Source organism: Tiliqua scincoides, chromosome 9, assembly GCF_035046505.1.
Source record: "Tiliqua scincoides isolate rTilSci1 chromosome 9, rTilSci1.hap2, whole genome shotgun sequence".
Classification (NCBI taxonomy): Eukaryota; Metazoa; Chordata; class Lepidosauria; order Squamata; family Scincidae; genus Tiliqua; species Tiliqua scincoides.
In genome coordinates this window covers 48340776-48359473 of record NC_089829.1, presented here as the reverse complement: position 1 = coordinate 48359473, position 18698 = coordinate 48340776, and the positions used below count along the sequence as shown (strand labels likewise).

The window sequence follows — 18698 nt, the reverse complement described above, 5'->3', positions numbered from 1 at the left end:
CCACCCATCTACCTCAAGTGCACAGATGAACAACAACAACAACAACAGTATTTATATACCGCTTTTCAACGAAAAGTTCACAAAGCGGTTTACAGAGAAAATCAAATATCTAATGGCTCCCTGTCCCAAAAGGGCTCACAATCTAAGATGCAACACCAGCAGATAGCCACTAGAAAAGACACTGCTGGGGTGAGGTGGGCCAGTTACTCTCCCCCTGCTAAATAAAAGAGGAGCACCCACTTGAAAAAGTGCCTCCTAACCAGTTAGCAGGGGTTATGAAGAAAATGACTGAATCTGCCAGTAAGTCTAGTGATAGCTGAGCACCCTGACTACTTAGGTCACCCAAGGAAGCTTTGAATTAATATGCAATAAGTTGGTGGTTGCAACAATCTGGCCGCCCCACTTGCAGAAAGAGACAAAGTGATCAACCACAGCATGTTTCCTTCACTTTCCAGTACAGCAGTGTAGCCAAACGAATTGTGCTTCTTTCTATAAACCTTACCGACTATATTGAGCACTTTCTAATTTATCATTTGCATCACAGATACTTTACTTCTTCCAGGATGATGAGGAGCAGACTAGTTATTAGCCTGCTACAAATAGCAACTTTTCCTCCTGCTGCCTTGCTATTTTCCCTACTCAGATGTAAGCTTGAGCTGACACCTTGCTAACTTGAAGGTGTATGAGCTGGGCAGATATGCCTACATCCGTGTATGAGAGCAGTTCCATATTGGAGTGTGAACAGTCCAGGATAGCCATCAAATGCTACAAGGAGCACTGTGTGAGAATTAATTTGAAGCACACCATGCCTGGTATAGGAACCAAATAGGAAGCAGAGATTGCAGAGTGTGATTGAGAGCGAGTGAAATTTCCTCCTCCAGAAGCTGCCCCAGTGGCACCCTTTCCTAGGAACGACGAACCTCTTCTTGAGAACATTCGTAGTAAACAAAGCAGAAATCCCAGAAGCCAGTGCTTTCAGGGTGCGTCGCAGTCCGCTCCAGACTACGGTGGTTTATGTACTTCACAAATTTCAGTGTCTCTCGGTCCCTGTAAACCAAAGCCAAGCAGTTGTTCTCTGGACTGACTGTCAGCAGCTTGTGGAGAAAACCAAATAAGAAGAGTTAAGGATGCAAACTAGGATTCTTTGGCAAACATACACCATCTACTTGTATATTCAGGTTCTCTAGACCAGGCTCTTAAACAAGCAGAGGGCAGAAACATGCAAATGCAGTGCAGATTATTTCAAGCCCCGGGCAAGACAAGATGCTTGTGTCTGTTCTTACCTGGCAGAGATGAGAGAGAAGTTGCCCTGGTCTGGGAGAGTGGTTTCCCTGCCCATTCCCCTTACAGACTGTGGAGACAGCCCGTTCCCAAAACTGATGTCTCTACCAAGAGTTTTGGTTACAACAAAATAGCAGTTGTGTGACTGAGAAGGGAATACAATATTTGGGAACTTTTGCAGTGCAAATTAGGACAAAAGTTAAAATGACTACACAAAAAAGGAGCTAATACTGTGTTTCAGCTGTAGCATCAGCCTGTAGTCATTCCGGGGATAAGTGCAAGTGGAACCTTTTTTGCCTGGGGGTTTCGTCCTCTGAACCTTTGCGATTGTGAAAGTCCACATGTTGCCACATCAGAACCAGAAATGACATTATTTTACACAAATTACCTACAGTTAAGCAAATAGGGCTACAGCCTGACACTTGGGGAGGGAAGAAAATGACAAACCCTGTTGCTAGCTGTCCCCACTTGTTTCACATAAGAACAGCCCCACTAGATCAGGCCCTAGGCCCATCTAGTCCAGCTTCCTGTATCTCAAAGCGGCCCACCAAATGCCCCAGGGAGCACACCAGATAACAAGAGACCTGCATCCTGCTTTTCTCTTAACCCTAACCCTGGTGCCCTCCCTTGCATTAGCAGTTTGACATAGCCCATTTCTAAAATCAGGAGGTTGTACATGCACATCATAGCTTGTAACCCGTAATGGATTTTTCCTCCAGAAACTTGTCCAGTCCCCTTTTAAAGGCGTCCAGGCCAGACGCCATCACCACATCCTGTGGCAAGGAGTTCCACAGACCGACCACACGCTGAGTAAAGAAATATTTTCTTTTGTCTGTTCTAACTCCCAACACTCAATTTTAGTGGATGTCCCCTCTTTCTGGTGTTATGTGAGAGTGTAAAGAGCATCTCCCTACCCACTCTGTCCATCCCCTGCATAATTTTGTATGTCTCAATCATGTCCCCCCTGAGGTGCCTCTTTTCTAGGCTGAAGAGGCCCTAACGCCGTAGCCTTTCACAGGTGGGATGCTGAGCTTTTAAGAGCCCAGTCTATGCCTCAGAAATAAGCTCCACTCCAGTTAATGGGGCTTACTCCCAGGAAAGTGTGGAGAGGAGTGGCCAGGATTGTAACCTAAATATAATGCTTCGGATTGCTCCGAAGACTTGCTTGCTGGGCTGTTTTGCTTTGTAGGCCGGAGCACACAGCCTGCACCATTTCAGTCTGAAGGAGCGGGGAATTTGGCAGAGGGTGCCTGGTTTTCCCTTCTCATTTTCAGCTCTGAGAAAAGCAGACAAAACAAGGTGAAGGAAAAAACTCCATGCATGTTAAAAATAAAACATTTTTAAAGAAATCCCGTTACTACTGCTTTCCTACCTGCGCTCTCTCGCTTACTTGCGAGAGAGAGAGCGCAGGCGCTCCTTTCTGCTGAACCTGGCTACAGGTGCTTTCCCCTTGGCTTTACCTCTTGAACACAATGTTAAAGAGTCTCATTGATGGCTCGGAGGCCACGTCTTACTGTTCCTTCGCAAGGTGTGCAATCTTATGGAGCCTCTTCAAGGGCTACTGTATTTCTGTGCCTGGGCGAGGCGCAGCCTTCTTTGAATGTTTTGGGCTGCCTTGAAACGGAGCAAGACACCAGCACGGGGCAAATGTGTGTGCGACTTTGAATTCCCCCCCCATGGGTTGAGATAAATCCGCAAATAAAAAAATCAGTGTATAAAAAGGTTGCAGCTGTATAGCACTCTTGCCAACTTCTTTCCTACAGTTGCCCAACAGGGAGCTCTAGCCCCTGAAGACATGATAGATCTACCCTTTAAATGTCATGGCACAAGGTGATGCAGATAAGGCCATTTGTGAGTACTTTGGAAGATGAAAGCTGTGGATATCAAGGGCTCCATTCACCCCCTAGCCCCAGAAGCCAAAACACTAGAAAGGAAAAACTGGCCAAAGACTTAGATGTAACAACTTTAAAATGGGCTGGTAGTCCAATGAGTCTGCCTGCCGCTGGTTCAAAAGAGACACTTCTCACCTCTTCATCTTCACCTTTTGCAATGTATGATGTGAAGCCACCGTAGTCCATGTCCCAGTCTAGAATGGCAAAAACGATAGTGAAAAATCCACACAGTTTGCACTAAAACAATATGAGGAGGAAGTAATATCATGCTAAGCACGCATACAGCAGTATGTTTTATTGGTTAACCAAAGAAAGCTTATCTTTATTTGCTATCTTAAGCAGCTATCTTAAGCTGCTCATGTAGATGATGTGTTTATTCTGCCAGCAGGACTCAAAACAGCCTTCTAGAGAACACTGGCCTCCAAAGTCTGGCCCACAGGCAAGATCTGGCACACTGGGATTTTCACCCTGGGTGCAGCAGTGAAGAGGCCTTACTGTTCCACCTGCAGCCACTGCTTGTCAAGCCTGATCTTTGTGCCTTCCCCATTGAGGCTCACAGCCTTCTGGGGCGACAGGCAGTGGCAGCAGCTGCCTAGCATGAGGCTGTGGGGCTGAATGGGAAGGCCTTGCCACTGCCACTGCCACACCCTGAGTGAAAATTCTGGCATATCACAGGCCGTGTTCAGAAGCAAGCCACAGTTAAGAAAGCAATGTGTGTGTAGTCTGCAAGTTTGAGCAATACAGAGCAGCATTAACAAGCACAGCTCACTTCTTAACCTCCAGAAACCTGCCAATGAAGCATGTTGCAGTTTGAGAGGTTTCCAAGAAGGGAATGGCGTTTCCAGTTGTGCCTTCATCAAGGAACGTCCACCTCTCCCCAAAAAGACAGCCTCAGGCACTTCAGCCAATGTTCCCTTATCTCCCTTTGCCTTCTTTTGAAGTCAAAACCCTCTCCTTGCCCAGGGAGTGCTAGTCTGGTGACTGGCAATTTGCTTCAGCACTTCCTTTCTGTATAGTCTCAATAAGGGGATGCATCAACTCTTGCCAGCCCTTGATGGTCTACCTGGTCAAGTGGGAGCAGAACTGAGGGGCTTGACACTCTCTGGGGGGATGGATTCTTGCACTTTGGCTGTGCATTACAGCACTCCGATTGCTGCTCTCTGGACATGCACCAAGGAAGTAATGCACAAGGAAGCTGGCAGCCAAAAACAGCCCTGTCTTCTTAGAAACATACATGTTTTTACCCTGCCTCACCTAAGCATTGGGAGCAGTGGAAAATAATGAACTGACTCTACCTACCTTCACACCCACAGAAGAGCAGCAGGTCCAGGGCAAACTCTGTCATTTGAGCATCGTGGACCAAAGTGTAGCAGCCATTTGTCCAATGTCTCAACTCTCCAGAACACAGAGGGACGTTTGAGCCTGACAGGGAAGAACACTTCATGTATTCCATTGGTCATGCAACACCAGCTATGGGGCCATATCCACCCCCACACATCTCTCATTTGGTCTCAGCACAGGCCCTGATCCCTAGGACACCCCCCCTTCCCACTTTCTCCCAAGCATAGAAACTGACATAAGCCCCTTCTCCCACAGTATAGAAAGCAAGAGGCTTTGGCAGGACTTCCCCTTGTGCATTTCAGCTGCTTGTTCTTGCACATGAGCAAAGAGCTTAAAAGAAGAGAACAACAGGAGTGCTGAAGGGGAGAAACTGCTAAAAAGCCTGTCTTGCTGATCACATTTGGAGAGAGGCTTTAAAAGCCCCTTTGCTTTGGCTTAGATGGAAGGTGGGGTCAGTTGGAGGGTGGGGCCTCCAGATTTAGAAATGAGCTCCAACAGAACATACAAATCTGGCTTGCAGAGGTAAAGCAAGGGTTGCCGATAACAAGCATGTTACAAGGGTAACTGCAAAGCCTTCAGAACACCCATTTAGTTCACTTGGTCAAATGCTCTTCCAGGAAGCCAGCAAGCAATACTGCAGCAATCCCGACAGTCCAGCATCAGAAGGAACAAAAACTGAATAGCTGCAAAAAGCCTATCACGTAGAAATGGCTGAGCTGCAGGAATCCAGACTGGCACTGTGTGCCGTCAGGCAGGGCTTTCTCTACAATACAGTATTTTGAATATTTTTTGTTAGTGTTTTAAGTGAATAATGAGATATAAAAATGATTGAAAGTATCTCTAAAATGAACGCTATTGCAAAGCACACAGACGGTGAGACTGAGGGCCCAATCAAATCTCACTTTCCAGCACTGATGCAGCTCTGAGGTAAGGATATAAACATTCCCTTACCTCCATGACTGCCCTTTCCACAGCAGGATGCAGTGCACACCCCACTGGCAGGGGTGCAACAGTGCTGGAAAGTTGGATAGGATTGGGCACTGAAAGATGCTAAGATGGACAAAAGCAGGTGTAGAAACGTTGCATGATACTCAAGTTGAGGTAGAACTTGTGTATCATTCAAAGTTTCTACACCTGCTTTGCCTCTGTCCATCTTAGCAGTGACCCTGCAATTCACAAAAACCTGAATGAGGAATACCAAACAGCAGCAATAATTTTGATGCTGCCCTGTAAGTTAATGCATACGTTTAGTCACACAATGAAGAGCTAAGGTATGCACCTCCCACTAGTCCAGTACCATAGAGGTCCCGACAGTGTCAGACTAGAATTGTACTGTGAGTGGTTGATGAATTTGCCCCGGAATAAACTGCTGACTCCTTCAACCGAATTAAGAGAGAAAAATTCCCAGGGCTGGGTACAGAGCAGGGACCACGAAGAAAACAGGACACCAAATCTAGATGTTCCACATACCTCTTTGTCCATCCTCATTTTCAGAGACTTCCTTAGGCTTGTCCGTTTGGCCTCTACTGCTGGTTTCATCTTGACTGCTCACTTTTGGCATGTGCTTGAAAGAATCGCCTCCTGCAGCTGTTCCTTCTTCCCCCTCCTCTTCCTCCTCTGCAGGTGCTAAGAAATGCAGCTTCAGGCCAGTGAAGTTGGACAGGAGCAAGAAAAAGGCCTCCGAGCCCAGCAGTTCCATACACTCTTTCAAGACAGTCGGCAGGCTCGCCTCTTCTGCTCTCTTATAAAATCTGGAAGGACAGCAAGCAACAGACCTGAGGGTACTCTGTGTCCCTTCAAAAAACAACAACCACATTCTGCACAAAAGGAAGTCAAAGTGTGCTTAGAGACTGCAAGCCAAGCATTTACAGGCTTGCATGCAAAGCTGCTTTTGCTACCTGAGTGCAGGTTTGCCAGTAATTTTTTTTTAACTGAATTTGCAATTTGGGGAGGTGAGATCCATCTCTCATTTTTGTTCTTCAGCCTGCCTTCAAGATGCTCTAAGTCAGGGGTGCTCAATAGGTGGATCGCGATCTACCGGTAGATCGCGAGGCAAAATGAGTAGATCGCGGAGTGCCGACCCCCCCCTTCAGGTGCCTCTGGGAGGAAATGCCGGGAGTAAGGCCCACTGTACTCAATGGGGCTTACTCCCAGGTAAGTGTGGCTAGGATTGCAGCCTCACAGCCTAATCCTAGGCATGTCTACTCAGGAGTAAGTCCTGTTATACTCAGTGGGGCTCAAGGTACACCAACATACATTGTACACATAAATGTTATATGTTAAGATGGCGCGAACATTGTAAAAAAAACTGTGGTAGATCTCCGGGCCTTGCTGGGTTTCAGAGTAGCTCTCAAGCCAAAAACGTGTGAGCACCCATGCTCTAAGTGGCACACAATGGGCTTCTGCTGCATTTTCTCCTCACAGCACATTTGCGACTGTCTCTTTCCATCCCTCAAAACAGGCACACCTGGCTCTGGAAAGAATAAAAGCTCAGTCTGGCAGGGAGACCTGAGCTCCACTTCCAGCCAGCAGGGAAGCCTGAATTCTGGAATCTTTTCTAGCTGCAACCAGGCAAAGGGATTCTACAGCTGGCCATGCCCCAAGTTTAATACTGGCTGTGTTGGGAGAGGGGGGGGTGAGGTGTGGCCTCAAGAAAGCATGCAGGGCCTGTGGCACTCGGGAATCCCAGGTGGTCTCCATCCTGGTACCGACTTGATGTCAAAGACGATGCCCATAGTGAGCTCTGGCCTTTAAGTAACTAATCTGGAGGTGCCTGTTCCTTTGCCAACCCCACTGCAGTGCCAATCTCAGCTACTAGAGGGGAGACTTCTGCTGCCTCTTTGCTGACCCTGTGGCACTTTGTCATGGCCACTAGAGGGCAGTTTCCTCTGTTGTGAGCTTCAGCTGTTTTTAGCCATCCATTTATTTAGAGAATTTTTATACTGCCTTTCCCTTGGCTAAAAGCCTGTCTGCCTTCTTAGTGACTGTGGCTGGAACAGCACTGGGGTTGGCAAAGGAACAGGCAGCAAAGAAGTCTGCCCTCTAGTGGCTGTGACTGGAAGTGCCAAGGGACAAGAACCATCCAGGTTACTTAGCTAAAGGCAGCTGATGCGCACAACAGACAAGTCTGCCCTTTAGAGACGATCCTGCATGCTGGGGTGGGACAAAACACAAAGACCATTTGCTGGAGAATCTCGTGGTGCACACAATGTGTAGTTCTGCCCATCTGTAAACTGCACCGAGTCTCAATTTAAGAGTAGAAACAGGCGTGTATTAGCCATGGGGAAGGTAGATGAAACGATGGAAGATGCTGCAGTCCCCACTGTGGGACTGTCCCGCTTTTGTTTTGTGGGAGTCCCGCTTAACCCTCTCCGCTATCAGAGATTCTGAGCAGCAGCCTACTGACCAACCTGGACTGCTCTCTGTGCCACTAAACTACTTGCAGCTGGGATTTGCTGATGTCCTCAGACTGCCCAAATTCCATGCCAGTTGCTTACATTTCCTTCACATGCCTCAAGTCCTAAAAGTGAGCGGCACAGGCACAGCCTGTTGACCTAAGAGAAGCATCAATGCATTCTAGACCTGCAGATTAACACGGCCCTACCTTTTGTTCGGAGGCCCAGTGCTGCTCAACCTCAGTCCATCCTTCTTCAAAGCCTCGCAGACCAGGTGAAATTTGTCCCTCTAGGAACCAAGCATACCAATCAAAACAATCCTAAAACCAACCAGTGCTGGAGGCAGAGTGTCGAACCACCCTTGCCAGTGATACTCCATCCATCACTGCCTCCAACTCCCTGGATTCAAAGAAAAAGAGGACAGCAGAGCATAAAAGCAAGTGTGTAAGAGAGGACAGTGCAATTTACAGCATGCTATCTATGTAGATGGCACTTGACACAGAATGAACAGACAGGCCCCTGCCTTGAGTGGCCTGCAGTCTAGAGATCATGGTGGTCCAAAATAAGGCCTACAGGCTGCATGTGGCCCGCAGGGCCCTTTTTGGTGTGCCCTGAAAGCCCAGTTGAAGCCCCCCCACTGCCTCCTCTCGCTACAACCGCTTCTCAATTTCCCCTCTGCGCTGTTCTGGCTTCTCCTTTGGAGAAGGAGAAAAAGGGAGACAGAAAAGCCTTGCCGCATCCACTGCGGGCTTCAGGAGTTCAAAACACGGAAGTAATTGGTGCTGATGTTATCACATCACCACCAATTACTTCTGGGTCAGCACAGCCAGGGGTCACACAAGGGTCATGCAGCCCCTAGATGACCTAAGTTTGACTGCCCAGCACTTACCTTCTTGCCACTGGTCGCTGGGGCTTCCGCCAATGTGCTGATGGGGCAACACAGGCTTTCCTGCTGGCGCTACTTACCCTGTAGGTGCCAAGAACATGTCTTACGGCACATTTGTGACACCCAGTATTGGTGCTGGGCTGCAGCACCAATGCTAGAGCCCAATAGGATCAGGGTTCTTCCCTTATGTAGTTACTCCTCAAAGAAAACGGAGCATTTGGGGTCTTGGCTCCCTCACCCTGCTGCTCAACACAGATGCGTAACTTGCTGTGTCTTCTCTTACCTGGCACTTTGTCCCAATGAGGCACTTGGTTGGAGGAGGTGCACTCGCTGCTTGTGGAAAGATCCTTGCTACTGCTCTTACCCATTGGCCAGAAAAAACCTGCAACTGGTTTAATCCTGCCAAGTAGAGAAGCGCCTTCTAAAGCAGTGACTTCTTTCATTTAATGCAGGGGTGCCCAAACCCTGGCCCTGGGGCCACTTGCAGCCCTTGAGGACTCCCACTGCGGCCCTCAGGGAGCCCCCAGTCTCCAATGAGCCTCTGGCCCTCTGGAGACTTGCTGGAGCCCATACTGGCCCGATGCAACTGCTCTCAGCGTGAGGGCAACTGTTTGACCTCTCGCGTGAGCTGTGGGATGAGAGCTCCCTCCACTGCTTGCTGTTTCACATCTGTGATGCAGTAGCGGCAGCAAAGGAAAGGCCAGCCCTGCTTTGTGCAAGGCCTTTTATAGGCCTTGAGCTATTGCAAGAACTTCATTCATTCATTTGTATAAGTTCATCTTTAATATAGTCATTTATGATAATCGAGCTGTGCTGAGAGGTAGAAACTTTCAAGACTCACCTTGAGAAAATCTTTCAGCAGGATCTCAGAGCGATCCTCAAACTCCTCCTGGATCTGAGCCTGAGAATCCATCTCCAGATAAACTGGGTTGATCCAGTCATACAAGATTTCATGCTAAGAATAAAAAAATCACAGCAAGGGGAATGGAAAAAAGCAGCAGGAACAAAAATCTAATTAGGGAACCAAAAGTAATTCTCCTGCATACAGACTGACTCTAGATGAGCACACTGGTGTTCGCAGGCACACCAAATTCACACAGACTGGTTTGCATTTCAGAGCAATCTCACAAGAATCCTCCGCATTTGCCAGTGGTGTTGCTAGGATCTGTGCGGAAGGCCAGACCGTCATGCCCGTGCTGGACCTCCAACCCTGCACTGGGCAGTGCCTCAGGCATGGGCGTGGTGATGCACCACTGCCCTGCCCACCTTTTTTTGCTATAATGTTTGATAGAATAAAAATATTCCAACATGGTTTCTTTCACTGCATTCTGCATGAAATTACACATTAATGATGGTATTATTCAGAAATACCAAGATTTAAAAAATTTTGGCCAGTAGTGGTGTCATCCCCCGTGCACATCACCAGATGCAGCCTGTACCCACTAGTGACACCACGGGCATTTGTACAGTTCCTTCCAAGTATTCAAAGTGCTTCTCACATGTATTAACTTGATATAATCCTGATTTGCACCTTAGTCTTGTAGCCACGACACTATACCAGCTCTCAACTTCACCCGGCATTACCCAAGATCAGATCTACCTAGTCCAAAACGAGGCCAGCAAAAGGAATACTCAGAAAGCAGATAAAAATCTGATCCTTACTTCCAGGAGTTAACTCCCCTAAATCTTTTCCTATACACCAGGAGAAAAGACTTCTATGCTCTCTAGATTCCCTTTTACTTGCTGGATGAGAAGGGATGGGGAAGACAGACACAGAAGGATATTTTGCTACACAAACTAACCCCACCCCATAACAGGGGTTGGGTACCATAAGAAAAGTTGGCACCATAAACTGTAGGCCTCTGCAGTAATGGTGAACATGCATACACTTGTTCATTTTTTATTATTTTCTGTTACTTCTGAATTTAATTTTTCTGTATTATCCACTGTTTACTATGGCTTATTATTTACTGTTACAGGAAAGACAGTATACATTTCCAAATAAAAAAATACATAATTCACACTCTAAATCATTAGATCGGCCATTTTCGACCACTGTGCCATGGCACACTGGTGTGCTGCGAATGGTCTTCAGGTGTGCCGTGGGAATTTGGGGGAAGCTCATTTATTAGTAGGGTCAATAGGGATGTGAGTCCCCACCAATAGCATGGTGTGCCTTGCCAGTTGTCAAAAAACTGATGGTGTGCCTTGACAATTTTAGTGCCTTGTTAGTGTGCCTTGAGACAAGAAAGGTTGAAAATCCCTGCATTAGATTCTTGGCATTCACCCAAGAGTTATTAAGGAATTGAAGAATGAAGTTGCAGATCTCTTGACTAAGGTATGCAACTTGTCCCTCAAAACGGCCACGGTGCCAGAAGATTGGAGGATAGCAAATGTCACGCCTATTTTTAAAAAGGGAAAGAGGGGGGACCCGGGAAACTATAGGCCGGTCAGCCTAACATCCATACCGGGTAAGATGGTGGAATGCCTCATCAAAGATAGGATCTCAAAACACATAGACAAACAGGCCTTGCTGAGGGAGAGTCAGCATGGCTTCTGTAAGGGTAAGTCTTGCCTCACGAACCTTATAGAATTCTTTGAAAAGGTCAATAGGCATGTGGATTTGGGAAAACCCGTGGACATTATATATCTGGACTTTCAGAAGGCGTTTGACACGGTCCCTCACCAAAGGCTACTGAAAAAACTCCACAGTCAGGGAATTAGAGGACAGGTCCTCTCATGGATTGAGAACTGGTTGGAGGCCAGGAAGCAGAGAGTGGGTGTCAATGGGCAATTTTCACAATGGAGAGAGGTGAAAAGCGGTGTGCCCGAAGGATCTGTCCTGGGTCCGGTGCTTTATAACCTCTTCATAAATGACCTGGAGACAGGGTTGAGCAGTGAAGTGGCTAAGTTTGCAGACGACACCAAACTTTTCCGAGGGGTGAAGACCAGAAGTGATTGTGAGGAGCTCCAGAAGGATCTCTCCAGACTGGCAGAATGGGCAGCAAAATGGCAGATGCACTTCAATGTCAGTAAGTGTAAAGTCATGCACATTGGGGCAAAAAATCAAAACTTTAGATATAGGCGGATGGGTTCTGAGCTGTCTGTGACAGATCAGGAGAGAGATCTTGGGGTGGTGGTGGACAGGTCGATGAAAGTGTCGACCCAATGTGCGGCGGCAGTGAAGAAGGCCAATTCTATGCTTGGGATCATTAGGAAGGGTATTGAGAACAAAACGGCTAGTATTATAATGCCGTTGTACAAATCGATGGTGTGGCCACACCTGGAGTACTGTGTCCAGTTCTGGTCGCCGCATCTCAAAAAAGACATAGTGGAAATGGAAAAGGTGCAAAAGAGAGCGACTAAGATGATTACGGGGCTGGGGCACCTTCCTTATGAAGAAAGGCTACGGCGTTTGGGCCTCTTCAGCCTAGAAAAGAGACGCCTGAGGGGGAACATGATTGAGACATACAAAATTATGCAGGGGATGGACAGAGTGGATAGGGAGATGCTCTTTACACTCTCACATAATACCAGAACCAGGGGACATCCACTAAATTTGAGTGTTGGGCGGGTTAGGACAGACAAAAGAAAATATTTCTTTACTCAGCGTGTGGTCGGTCTGTGGAACTCCTTGCGACAGGATGTGGTGCTGGCGTCTAGCCTAGACGCCTTTAAAAGGGGATTGGACATGTTTCTGGAGGAAAAATCCATTATGGGGTACAAGCCATGATGTGTATGCGCAACCTCCTGATTTTAGAAATGGGTTATGTCAGAATGCCAGATGCAAGGGAGGGCACCAGGATGAGGTCTCTTGTTATCTGGGGTGCTCCCTGGGGCATTTGGTGGGCCGCTGTGAGATACAGAAAGCTGGACTAGATGGGCCTATGGCCTGATCCAGTGGGGCTGTTCTTATGTTCTTATGCGCCTGGGGTATCGAAATCATGTGCAGAGAAAAAATTCTGCAACCAGCATCAGTGAAGCAAAACTGAATGCATTTGTAAAATGTCTCTTTTCCAATTTAAATTGGCTTTTCTAAATACAGGAAAGGGCACGGACGCTGAAGACCCCCATCTTCCAAATCTGATCCAGCCTCCTCAATGACTTCTGAGAATTCAACAGACACGTTTGGAGCTTTAAGGGCTAAAACTTTTTTGCTTTATTAAAATTCTAAAAAGAAGCTACAAGGAGAAATTTTGCATTTTTAGAAGACAAATGGAGGGTGTGTGAGGAGTGCTTATGTCTCCTCCCACCTACTGAACCTCCCCTGCAAATGTCCTTCATAAGCTCAGCTGGGCCTGCCACTGGTTTAGAGCAGGCTTCCAAACTCCAGCTCGGGGGTCAGGTATGGTGCGCCAGCATCATCAGCTCAGGCGCAGCAGTGGCAAAGCCTCACTGCTCCGCCCCACAGCCTCCTTTTCTTCACACCCAATCACTGCAGAGATCTTTGCAGAGCCTTTTGCATGATTTTTACAGAGACTACCTCATGTTGGCAGCTGCATCCCCTGGGAAATTGGGGTGCAGAGGCTTCTGGAGCAATGTAGAGCGTGAGGCTCTGTAAAGATCAGGCACAAAGAAAGGAGGCTGTGAGGCAGGAGGTAAGGCTTCGCTGCTGCCGTGACCAAGCATGGCGCACCACGGGCCGTGGTCTGGAGCGTGATGGGGGAGGCAAGGAGGGAAACACACAACATGGGGAGGATTTGTGCCCTGCTGCCCCACCCACAGGCATGACATTTGCCTTACGAAGAAGACCCGCAGTTGCACGTAACCTTGGCAAGGGCAGTGAGCCACTCTGTATAAAAACTAAAACAGCTGAACAGGAAGCCAGTTCGTACCACACACCTAGACTAAAGTTTGGTGGTGCTGCCCCAAGGCACCATTCCTTGCAAACTCTACATCCAGCCCCTAAAATTATTTTTCCCCACAAGTGGACTGTGAAACAGCCAGGCAGGAAACAGGAAGCAGTACAGATGGATTCAGAAAAGTAAGTTCTCCTCTCCAAAATACATCCAGTAAAAAATGAGGACACTGCAGAATTAAGCTACTCCAATCTTGGAGGGCAGTACGGTAAGGAGTACAGCAAAGTATGCTTACGTCACGAGGGATATGGGGGCTCCGAGGTAAGAGTGGCTCAACATGGCGGGGCGGCCTTGCTATTGGGGGGCCATGAAACCAGCCACTCACGGACAAGCGACACTTCCCCTGGGAAATAACTTCAGCCACCTGCAATAAAGAAAAATAAGCAGATCGTACCATCAGCACATGCTTCTCAGGCACGGAGACCAAAGAGAGGATTTTAACAGTTTTACCAGTGCCTCTTTCCTCAGCTCTGGACCCATAATTAAATACAGTCATGTGAATAGGTTACAGACCCAGCTGCTAAGCCAAGCTACAGCCAATGCATTTCAACCTGCTGCACCAATACCACAGGCAGCACTTCACAGATTGCAGGTGATTCTTGGCCAAAATGGCACGGTGACCCTGGCGTACCAACTTCGCCTGGTGTGACTCCGTGGAATTGCCTGGCCCTTCAAAACAGACATCGCTTGCAAGAGGAAGGTGCAGGGCAAGGCCACCCACCTCTGTGCACAGCTGGAGGCAGCAGAAGTGCTACTTGCAAAAGGCAGTGCAAAAGAGTCCACACTGAAAAATTCTGCCATCGACCAAACCACAGACTGAAAGACACCCCAATAACCAAGAATCAAATCCAGACAAGGAAGTCTGTGAGTGGCCAGCATGCAACATGAACACCATTGATTAGCATTGGGAGAGAAGGTTTATGGCATTCTGGAGTGCACACCAAGGAATGATGGACCTGGCTAAGGCAGAGTCAAGCCTCTGCTCTGGCTTGCCTCACTAGCTCTTAGTTACCTGCTGGCTCCCTGACCCACACCAAAGCAGGAGGGGACAGTGATGCGCAGACTGCAGGATGCACTAAAGCACCACTATGAACATTTGGCTGCCACTGCAAAAATTTTAGCACTCAAAGCACTGAGCCCCATCAATGCTCCTCCTCTTCTTCATTCCCTCCCCAGCAGTTGTTTTTCCCCAAGCATTTTTCTCCTTGGCCAGACTCCAACATTGGAAATGTCTTTGACAGGCTTTCAGCAACAGGGAGAGAAGAGGCAGAGATCAGGAAGGCTCAGAGCCTCTTGCCTGTACTCCTTTTCTCTTTCCTTCCTGGTTACTGGGGCAATTGTACTTGTAACACACACAGAGTTGCCATTGTTGTGTCTAGTTAGAGCTTAGGAGCGAGGACTTGCAGTAGCTCCCTTGAGAAAGCCAGATGCTCATTTCTCAAAAGTTTTTCTCCTCACACAGAACGGCTTCCCCGAAACAGTCTTGGAGCATGGAACTCAAGAGAGGAAGAGACCTGGATCACCTTTCCCTGCTCCTCAGGCTCCGCTGACACCAAGAGAGTCTCAAAGCAACTGACAGTCAGGGGAACTGAGCCTGGGTGGAGGTGCATGAAGAAGGGGGCGTTCAGAAGAGGGCAAGAACAAAAGAGAAGCCTCCTTGCCTGGTGGAAAGAGACTGGCGACACTTCAAAAAAAGTCAGAGAGTTCCATGACGGCACCAATGACTTGGTGATGAGCTGAGGTTGGAAATGGTCTGTGGGAGGAAGGAGGAAAAAGATCATATGGCAGACACCTCTGAACAATTTGGTCCAGCAGCAAAAACCACCTGCATTCCAACCATCACCTTCAGAGTATGAAGCCAGCATAGGAACTGCGCAACATACCACAGCTTCACTTATCACTTCTTTTCATCACCCAGTCTGTTACGCACATCTGTACCTGTTTTCCTTTGTATTCCTGTCCTGGAAGACCGATGGCATACAAACCACAGCGTGGAAAAGGAGAACCTGGTCACTCCTATGAGCTATCCGTAAACTGAAAGTGATGAGGGGCTAAGGTAAGCCACACCCTGTGAACCTCAACCCAAGACACATGAGAACAGACTATGGGCACACGTGAAGTTATCTTCTGTGGACCAGTGGTCCAGCATAGTGAAAATGGACAAGCAGCAACTCCAAGGTGCTGGATGCAGCTCTTTCCCAGCCCTCCCTGGAGATGTTGCCAGGGAATGAACTGAGGACACTGGAGCGCCACTGCAAGGCAGTACAGGCAACAATGATCTAGATGGACTTTGTGTCTTGCTCAGGACATGGTAGCTCCCAAAATCCTACGCCTCTGGGCAGTAAATATTCTGTTCCATTTTCATTAATGCTAATAAAAAGATTACACAGTTGCTTTTCCTTGTATGAAGGTCTCCTAGTTGCTAGGCTGGTCATGGAATCTTCAAACGCATCCTTAACTACAGAGAAGTCAACTTTGCCAAGCCAAACCACCAAAGGGAGAACAATCCAAGGTCATTTGGGATGCAGGGAAAACAGAAACATGTGCCTCAGGTGCCCAGGGACACCTGGAATGGTGCGTTATTTATGGACAAGGAGCAGAAAGGTTTGAGGCTTTAAGAAAGAGGCACGTGCATCAAGGGTTAGTTCCATCACAAGTGTCTTGCTTCCCTTGAGAGAGAATAGACGACGACCTACTATTAGCACATGGTCTACACTTGCAGCAAAATGAGAGTGAGATGGACTCTCAGCAAGCACAATGAAGTGATCCAGTCCATTCTACTCTCTCTTCACTACCACCTGATTCAGCTGTTTGCATATTCAGAGCCAGTGGGGCTGAGAAGTGAGAACAGCAATGTAGGGGTGGAGCAACCTGGAGCAATGCCCGGTGACATCTGGGCTCTGCTGCCTCTGTGCTACAAAAAGGGGGAAAAACCCCCCAAACCAAAACGCTTGCTGTGCTCCTCACATGCTGCGTTGCCCCTGTAATGCCCTCACGCATTCACAGCAATGCGTGAGGTGCGCGGCCAGGAGGGGAACAATCTGCTTCTTGAGTGAGTGGGAAGCAGATCGCTGTGGCGTTCAGAGGTGACAGGTGAGGAGAGGCAGTGGCAGACTCAGGGTGAAAGGAACCTAAATTCCGCCACTCCGAGACCCCTCAGAAACCGCTGCTGATGCGACCTACATCTGGTGGCTGCGTAGGGCCTGACAGCGTGCTAATGGTAGCACACCCAGTATGTTGGGCTGCAGCTGATATGGTCTCTTTTCATTTACTGCCCTCTAGAACAGCCAAAAATATACGTTGCAGAGAGATGAACGGGCTTACGCTTTTCAACTTACCGTCTGTGCTGAACAGGTCCAGGGTGCCCCCATCAGCCTTGTCCCATGACGGTACAAGATAGAGAATGAAGGCGATCCGCCGTCCCTCCAGCTCGTCATCATGGCAGAGCAGGGCATCTGCAAGGCACGCAGTGTAGCTAGGGTACCATTTTGGGCAAAGAGAGCAGGAGCTGGGGGTTGGCTCAACTCCCAAGCTCTGCATTTTGCATGAATCCCTCAGGTCCACGTTACGCTTCAGAGATGGTGCACACAGTCACTCCCCATCAACACGCCAGACTTCTCCCTTCAGCGGAGGCTGTAGGAAAGGGCTACCCACCAGTATAGTCATATTTAGCACAGGACAGGTCAACGGTTGGCTCCAACTCCACTTGGGTCACTTCCGAAAGCCACAGCCGGAATTCTTCAAAGAGCAGTTTCCTAAGAGAGCAAGAACAGGGACGGGAGTCGGAAACTCTGCCAGCGCAGCCACTTCTGCTGCCTGTGGGGTGAAGCCCGACCTGCTGCCATCTTTTTCACCTTAGCAAGACGGTCACAATCCACCGGTCGGTTCCTCCAAAAGCTCACGCACGGGTAAGCTGCTGGAATGCAGGTGGGTATGCAGCGCCTGCCCAGCAGCGTGTCATGCACGGCGCTTTCTGAACATGCAGAACACCACACGCATGTGGCGAGGACCATGTCGGGAAGAACTTAGCAGCGTCAGCTCCGCTCCCACGCTGTGGACGGGGAAGACGGGGCTGGCAGGCAGCGGCTCGCCTGAGGACACCCAGAGGGTCTGCGCAGAACAAAGGCCTGGACGGGGCTCGCTCTCAGCCCCGCCGCCCGGCTGCGTTCGGCCAGGCGCCACCCGCAGCCCCGACTCACCTCAGCGCGGCGATGTGGGGCTCCGTCCTCCTGCGCAGGTCGCTGGACTGGCACATGCAGAAGAAGAAAGGCGGCTGAGCCCTTGCGCCCCGGGCGGCTCGGACCCCAGAGGGGCACGGCGAGGCCGTCCTGCGCGGGCCGAGACCCGGCACGGGGGGAGGGGGGCCGCAGGTACCTGCTTGAAGGCGTAGAGGTCGTTGCTCCTGCGGCGGAAGTCCAGGCCCAGCAGCTCCTCCCGGAGCCCCCGCAGGAAGGCCTCGCTCTGCACGAAGCCCGGCAGCCGGCAGTGCGGGAAGGGCGCGGGGTCCAGCAGCACGGCCCCTGCGGGGGAGGCGCGTCAGGCAGGCAGGCAGGCAGGCCGCCCGCTCGGAAGCCGGCCTCGGGCAAGGGCCCACCCCGGGGAGGCCGGCCGAAAGGCGACCGCCCCGCACGGGGCTCGGACCGGGCCCCCTCCCGCCCCGCCCCGCCCGCGCCTCCAGGCCGCCCCGCAGGCCCCCGCCTCACAGCGCGCCCCCCTGCGCCGAGCCGAGCCCCAGCCGGCCGGCCGCGCCCGCCAGGCAGGCAGGCAGGCAGGCAGTCGGAGGGGCGCCACGGAGCCTCGCGCCCTACCGAGGTCGAGGGCCTCCCGGCGGGCCCAGGCCTCCGCCACGCGCGCCCGCACGCCCGGCTCCCTCGCCGCCGCCGAGAACTCCGCGGGGGGCCGCGCCCGCCTCTTCGCGGCCGGGGAGGGCGAGGGCGAGGGCGGCGAAGAGCCGCCGCCGAGAGCAGAGGCGGGCCGCCGCCGGCCGCTCATCCTCGCGCGGGAAACTACGACTCCCGGCAGGCCCCGCGCAGCCGCGTGAGGC

The 18698-nt window shown here is 50.0% G+C and overlaps 1 protein-coding gene across 1 annotated transcript; it reads right to left on the bottom strand.

Annotated features, from left to right (window-relative positions):
* Window positions 1-421: 421 nt before the first annotated feature.
* On the bottom strand, window positions 422-18678 carry OGFOD1 (2-oxoglutarate and iron dependent oxygenase domain containing 1). The gene is made up of 13 exons (XM_066637254.1): window positions 18463-18678; window positions 18029-18174; window positions 17854-17900; window positions 17309-17409; window positions 16993-17109; window positions 15316-15407; window positions 13890-14018; window positions 9637-9750; window positions 8119-8198; window positions 5985-6265; window positions 4473-4595; window positions 3309-3367; window positions 422-1094 (listed from the first exon to the last, which is right to left on the bottom strand). The coding sequence occupies exons 1-13, from the start codon at window positions 18644-18646 to the stop codon at window positions 906-908; spliced, it is 1662 nt and encodes a 553-aa protein (XP_066493351.1). The 5' UTR covers window positions 18647-18678; the 3' UTR covers window positions 422-905.
* Window positions 18679-18698: the final 20 nt, after the last annotated feature.

What these genes read in the sequence shown, in the direction of transcription:
- OGFOD1 (XM_066637254.1), bottom strand. Translation starts at nt 18,646, where the DNA reads ATGAGCGGCCGGCGGCGGCCCGCCTCTGCTCTCGGCGGCGGCTCTTCG. An exon ending in CCGGGAGGCCCTCGACCTCG is followed by an intron (nt 18,175 to 18,462) that starts GTAGGGCGCGAG and finishes CCTCCCCCGCAG; the next exon opens with GGGCCGTGCTGCTGGACCCC. An exon ending in ACTGGGCCTCCGAACAAAAG is followed by an intron (nt 6,266 to 8,118) that starts GTAGGGCCGTGT and finishes CTGTCCTTCCAG; the next exon opens with ATTTTATAAGAGAGCAGAAG.